General features: G+C 41.6%; 1 protein-coding gene across 2 annotated transcripts in view; it reads right to left on the bottom strand.

Annotated features, from left to right (window-relative positions):
* Positions 1–238: 238 nt before the first annotated feature.
* Positions 239–7,207, bottom strand: part of LOC143146703 (hemicentin-1-like) — a 382,634-nt gene continuing 375,665 nt past the window's right edge. The window contains exons 18-19 of one of the 2 annotated variants that reach the window (XM_076311236.1): positions 4,894–4,984; positions 460–653 (exon numbers count right to left, since the gene is read on the bottom strand). In XM_076311236.1, coding sequence (XP_076167351.1) covers positions 598–653; positions 4,894–4,984 — 147 coding nt within the window. In that variant the 3' untranslated portion in view covers positions 460–597. Of the gene's footprint in view, positions 654–4,893; positions 4,985–7,207 lie in introns of both variants that reach the window. The other variant, XM_076311234.1, reaches the window with a different exon arrangement.

Raw genomic sequence — 7,207 nt, 5'->3', positions numbered from 1 at the left:
TCCTTTTAACATTGATAATAGAAATCGTATCAACCTTACACGCAAAGAATCCTAAGTATTCTGACACGGTGGACTCTACAACCGAGATAGATTCGCGATCCGTAGTTATCCACGGTGGAATCTCAATTTCTCAGTAAATTAGGAAGACCGTTTTCGAGAAATAAAACGAAACATCTCCAAGCGGGTTCAATTCTCTTTTATTGCGTACAATCGTCGATGGTTCCAAGGCGGTAAAGAACGATGGCGTAATCGAATCATTTGACGAAAATCTGTCCGGGTAAAAACGGAAAAGCGTTGTATATGTAAACGGGTCGATTGAAGGCGAAGGAGTTCGCGATGGCCAGGGCTGGATTCGCGTCGAAGTCTTCCTCGGGAGTGCTCGAGGGCGTCGTAGGTTCCCTGGTTCGCGGCGTCGTTGTGGTTTTCATCGTCGTCGTCGTTGTCCTCGGGGTGGTGGTGGTGGTGGTGGTGAAAATTGGGGGGTGGCTTGTCGAGCCCGGAGGTTCATAGGCTGATAATCCAGGGGGCCCGTAATACGCATGCAATCGATTGTTGGTGGGATTAAAGCGTTGACCATTAGGACGCCATCCCCTTGGTTTATATGGCGATAAATCTGACGTTGCCAGTCCAATACAGAGAAGCGCGAGGGCCAACTGGAAAATGGAAAAGCAATTAATGGCTTAGCTGTCACCGACTGTTGCTGTTGTCGTTTCGATCCCGTTTTCTGAAACACGACCGAAGACAGAGTTCGGTGAAAACAATCGTGTTACGCGAGTTGTTCAAGGTATGCCCGATCTTTATCCTTTTCACGAGACAAAGACACTCTCGTTCGAATCGAGCTTAAAACGGTCGAAACGACGGTACAAAATAATTAAATTCCCCTTTGTTCGGGTTTAATCCTTTGAGCAGTTATGGTAATTGTTCTAGGAATTTTCATTCCTCTAAGGAATTCATGTGGTTTCTGTTGTATGAAACTCTAGTTAATTCACGAGCGGAACATATTAAAAACAGCGTAAAGAAACTAAATTCCTCGTTTTATGCGTTACTCGAATATTCCTATCTGCGTCTGTGCGAGTAAATATCGTTGATTTTATTTCAGAATATTCATCGACAGGGATTATCCGCTCCTGTAAGCTCCCGTGTGCTTTTATTCAATAATTTTGGGAAATAAACTTTCTACTTTATTTCGATATATTGTTGCGCTATTTGTATATTCATTAGAACAGTGAACCGGAGTTTTTAACGATTAATATTGTTTTATTCGTATACGGAATGCGGTTCGTTCAATTAGACAGGAATGGAATACGTGTATAATGAAAAATTTGTAAAAATTCATTTATATTGTTCGAGAACTTAAAGAATGTTTAATAATATTGAAAAATACGTCATGAATCGTTTATTTTCGTATCGATTCCCGGTCAATTTATAATCAATGAAATTTTAACCCGTTAATGGAAACTATGGAAGCATTGTTCGTGTAGCCATTAGAAATGATTAAAATTTGACACGATAAATTTGTAAAACTCGGTGGAAATTTGAAATTGTTGTTTTCAAAATGTTTATCAATGTTGCGCGTCCTCAGTCGCTACTACCGTATTTAATAAATCATGGTTGTCAGCATTTTAAATTATATGATTAAGAGTGAAAATTGTGATCCGTGCTGACATTTCGATTGAAATTCCAACTGTACGTGGAGAAAAAAAAAAATGAACGATGAACCGTGAGGTTCGTGAATACCGTTTAAACGAATAAAATTAATAGAATGCCTCGTGCATGACAAATCTAGCGTCTTGTTACCGTTTCCTTCATTCTTGCTGGCCAACACCGTTAACTTCGCGCCGAAAATTTTGGACTGGCCTTTGCTCGTGTCTTTCATCCGTCTTTATATGCAGGCTCACGTTTATGAAATGGCGTCCAAGCACCGTGAATACGAAACGATTTCGTTTCGTTGGTTATTGCTTACCGTTTCGTAACTACTATGGACCTATATTACGTGTCAAGAATAGTCATTGGCCAGCAAGAAAAATCACGCCATGACTTCTCTTCGATTCTTCTTCTTGCTATTCGTTTATCTTGGTTTCCGTTTACTCGGTTTATATCGTAGTGTACGAAAGTATGTATCGCAAGGATAAGCGGTAGTTATTACTATAAATATTAAGGGAGGGCTCGTCGAATCCATCGGTTAACAATTTTTTTAAATATGCTACTCCTACATTAAATATTTCCAAAATATGTATTACCTCTTACGCCTTTATGATCGATGTTTAAGAGTCGATTTTGGCTCAGAGGAAATAACGATGAAGAAAGAAACTACAGTCGTTGAAACGAATACGACGAATACAATACATAAAGTTGTTGCAATTTTATACAGTATTCTTTTTGCAGAATTCGTTTCGCACAATTACGAGTTATTGATAATGAAAATTGCGACGAAAAGAGTAGTATGTGTTCCTTTTATATTCGTATTATTTATTTTCCGGCGTACGAAATTACCATTGCTCTTAAAATACTTGTTTTCGATGGTCGTTTCGCAAACAGAAATGCAAAGAACATCGATTGACTTGACGAACCACTCTCTTTTGGGGTTAAGTGAAATTGTTATTTTTAATTAGAAATTGATCAAAGATTCGTGTTCTTGTGTAAGAATAAAACAATAAAGAGCACGATACGCCCCACTTGCATGCTACCAATTTTTCTCCGTATAAACGGAACGGAATCATCTCCGCTACTGTTTTCGTTTATTCAGCGCGAGTGACCCATCGATTCGCGCGACCAACGGCCGCGGGCGAGAGCAATTTTTACCGCGTGCAGGATTGAATTTCCTCTTCTACGAAAAATTACAATTTTCATACTCGTCATTGTATCCCCGCGACCGTGTTATTGATAGATCGGCGATGTTCTACCGATGAAAATGAGCCCAAACACGATCTCGTTTGGACTATTTTCAATTACACGTTAGACCTCGGTTACGGTACACGCGATTTCGCGCGACAGGAACGTCGCTTCGAAGTTAACGCGATCGGTTGCATTGAATGTGATACGGTCACGTGATACATCGCGAGGAGTCGTTTAATTACAGTTATACGTCTCCGAAAGGAAAAAACGTGTGATTTAAAACGGTAACTTAACAAATTCGTACGAATTTAAAAATAAGAACACGGTGCGCGTAAGATGAGAATCGTGGTTTACTATCGGCGTTTGATGGTGTACTTCAACGACACGGATTGATTCCACTGTAGGGGCAAGTGGCTGGATTCACGCTACCCCTTCTCCTAGCGTGCTTGACAGTACAACGAGACGAGGCATTTGACGGCTGCGCGACGTCGATGCGCAGAATCATTGTGTCGTCGATCGCACAACGAGCGACCTCCCAGGTGTTTAACCTAGACGCGAGTAATCTGTGTGCAACGAATCCTGAAAACGAGATATAAAAAAGGTTATCGATTCGAGGAATACGGTATCATTTATTAAATACGTATCGGTGGGTGTTTAGAAAGAATTCCGAGAGGCGTAATCAATATTTTATCTATTTTATTCAAACGACACGGACAGAAATTTATTGTACGTGCGCACTTATTGCGTCAAAGCATACGCAATAAAACGTGCGAATACATCGAAATGTATGTTTTCATGGATACTTTTATATTGAATTGTTTTATATTTACAATATAGATACGATACAAAAAATACATTTATACCTTCTACATATTTATATGCTCGATACATTCTATTCTATACGTTTGAATGTATTTTCCACATTACAGTGTATTATATATGTAACGTATTTGTAACATTTTTTTTTTCTCGATACATTGGGTGATACGTATTTGCTTGAAAACAATATTTTCCACGAGTCGATAACCGATTCTGAACTTTAGACGACGCGAATTCTCAGAGCATTGTTCTTTCGTAGTAATTCGGGTGACTCGTGACACCGTAAGTTTGTCACGCGTGGATTAGATATTCGGGAGGTTCAAGTCGTTCCGTTGCGCGGTCGACGGCATAATGTTTCTGCGCATCGATACGACGCAGGAGTGGGGGTAGCTTGAACCGAGCCACTTGCCCCTACGATGAATGAATCAGTAGTTGTACGTTGAAGCTCACCTCGGTTTCGGGCCGACATTAACTTGGTAACCGTGGAAGAATAATTGACTGTTCGTACATTGAATGTACTTTTGTTTCTTTATTCACAAAGATCCCCGTATTCAATCGTATCGGAACGTTTCAATTGATACAAATTGTATCGTCCCCGTATTCGTCGATAGCTCAAAAGGCCACGAATTTTGATACGCATCCAGGTAACTTGAATCTCGATAAACGATTTCAGCTCGAGTTTAAAAAGATCGCTTTTCGAACGAATCGAAAACAACTGGAATCGATTGGACAGCGTGACAAAGGTCACTGTATTTCTTCGATGGGTGATCAAAGCGTCTCGATGCGAATGTCGGTAGCTATCGAACACACTTTGGTAATGTCAAGGACAGGTTTCCATCGGAGTCGCGTAACGAGTCTCGACGTTGATAAATTTTCCGAAAGCGAGCTCCTCGCGAGTTCTTCTTCCCTGCGCCTATCAATTGCCAGCGAATTTGGCCCGAGAACGTGTAACGTACAAACAGCGGGTTCGCTGAAATTTCCCCGCGGGGTACAAAGTACCATCGTCCCAGGTGATGGGTAGGTAATTTCCTTCCCGTCTACGGCACTTTAAAACCCGGCGCGGCGAAAGCACCCGTGTTGTATTGTAGTACATAAATTTGTCATGGGTTACGTCAACGGGGAACGTGTCGCGTATACGGGATGCATTATGAATTCGCAAGATCGGCAAGCACGGTCGGTGCTCTTACGCGTACGAATTCGATCGGCGTGGTCCAAAAACGTGGCGTGCAAGTTAATTACCGGTTTGACAGTGAAGCTCGCCCGGCTCCGATCTGGATTCCGGCTGCGGATCGTTTAGAACTTGCCGGCTCCCCGATGCCTGCGGAGAATCCTGTACAACATCGATAGAATAGGTCAACTTTCTGATGAATCAGACACCTAGACGGTTTCCTGGCCGATTTATCGTGGCCAGAACTGAGTTTGCACGAGCCTTGTCTTCGATCTCTATCGGTTGGATATTTTGGTAAAAAGATACAATAGACTCCCTCTTGATCGACCTTTACAGGACTTGGTATTCAACCGAATAAACGACCGACGGGTTAATTGAAAGATAGAAACGATAATACGGAATCCAACGATTAAGAATTTAGTACCGTAGAGAATAAGATTGACGAGAGAAAAGGTATGTATTTAAATAATGTCCAATACGAGAGAAAGTATATTTGGTCGGTTGTTTTCGCGTTAAAAAAAAAAATGTAACAGAACTGGATAATCGGGAGTTTATTGTATCGGAGATTACGCATTTTGTGCGCATTCGTATAACCATGGAAACGTTAAACGGTCAGTTTTTAACTTTATCTGGATTTTAGAGATTTTCAATTTACGAGGCTCGAGAGATCGATAGAAATAAGAGTGAATTTTTCGCGTAACTCCCGTACGGTGGCACAGATTATCCAGGAAATAGAAGATAATAATGTTTGTACAGTTCTGAACACGAGCGCGATAGGAAGTCCAGATGCGCGTACAGTTTCGAGGTATTCGAATATAAGAGATACATGTTCAAAAAACAAATCAATTCGGTTAGGGGGAGGTCACCGTAATGGCGCGTTGTTTTCATGGAGTTCAAGTCCAAAGGTGGTTGCACAATTCAAAGAGTTAAAGTGTAAGTTCATGCAATGGAGAGGTTTGAAACGTTCCGATCCAACGTCTTTGGTGGTCTTAATCAGGTCCTGATTAGAATTTTGATGCTCTCCTTGCCGTAAACGTGCGAATTAGAGATCAATACGGAATTAGTTCGTGGAAATAACGAATTCCGAAAACACAGCGAAAACGTTCAAGCTTAGTTTATATAAAGAGACTGTCGGTGTCCTCGACACGATGGAACAGTGGTGCGTATACGGTGTTTAAGGTGTCGCGTTATTTTATTTTTGTTATATCTAAACCGTATTTGTATCTATCGCGAATATCTTTACATCAATTGTATATCGTGCACGGTGTTGCGTACATTTAAACGGGAGCAGAGAAGAGTTTTCAATACGACATAACTCGGCAAATAAAATCAGCAGTTACACCGCTATCCTATTTACGTAACATTTTCTTTTCTACTTTACGCCGCAGTTTCTATACTCGATGTTACATTTTTGTCTTAATTCCTCCGTTCACCGAATGCTCGATACACGATTAAAAATCATCTCACATTTTGCCCATTTCGATCACCGAATATAAAAAGGGGGCGTGTTCAAAAAGGGGAGCGTGTCCGAAAAGGGAGGCACGTCTAAAAGGAGGCGTGTCCGAAAGGGGGCGGGTCCGAAAAAGGTGGTCCGAGAGGTAAAGGTAATAACGAAAGAAAACAAATTTTCCGCAAGGTCGTTTATTTTTCACCCTCGAGATCGCAAGGTCGTCGATGTATTTTCAGATAAATTGGTACATTTTTCAATCTTTTTCATCGCGAAACGACGACGAGATTCGATTAATTCGAGTGTTCACGATTCGTAAACGACCGGTCCCGGTGTATAAACACCGTTAAAGTGATCATGGAACATTTGTAAAAAATTGTTCATTTACCACGGTCGACAGGTCGCGGCGCACGAATAAATTAAATAGAATTTATCGATCTTGGTCCAACCATCGCGGCCACTCGAACCCATTTGTGGTGACCCGTCGTTTCCGCTTTTCATTCTCACCCGTTATCGATAATCCATAAGTCTCTTTGTGATAATCGCGATCTCGACGTATACGGAGGCCGCCCACGCTTCTCAATCGAACGTATTTGCGCTGTCAATAGATCAATATCTTTTTTCAACGGATGTGTTTGACATCGGCTGCAGCCTGCTAAGAAGTAGCACCGGACCTTCTAAAACAGATTTACTCGCTCCGGTCCTCCGATGGAGGCGAGCGAGCCAGAAATAACGGCGCTTAATTTTCGCCCACCTGTCATCGGGGTGTCGTAGTTGGGTCGCGAGTTTATGACAACACGATAGACGGCGCTGTGCCTGTGCAGAGACCGGTTCTGTTTGACACAGTGTTACGTCAACGAGGTAAAGGACACGTTAAGATCAATTGAACACGTTCACGATCTTCGCAATACGCTCAAATAACTTCTAAATCGAACTAT

The sequence above is a fragment of the Ptiloglossa arizonensis genome, chromosome 5, assembly GCF_051014685.1.
Source record: "Ptiloglossa arizonensis isolate GNS036 chromosome 5, iyPtiAriz1_principal, whole genome shotgun sequence".
In the NCBI taxonomy this organism is placed as follows: Eukaryota; Metazoa; Arthropoda; class Insecta; order Hymenoptera; family Colletidae; genus Ptiloglossa; species Ptiloglossa arizonensis.
The sequence above is the reverse complement of the archived record's forward strand: the minus strand, read 5'-3'. Positions and strand labels throughout refer to the sequence as shown.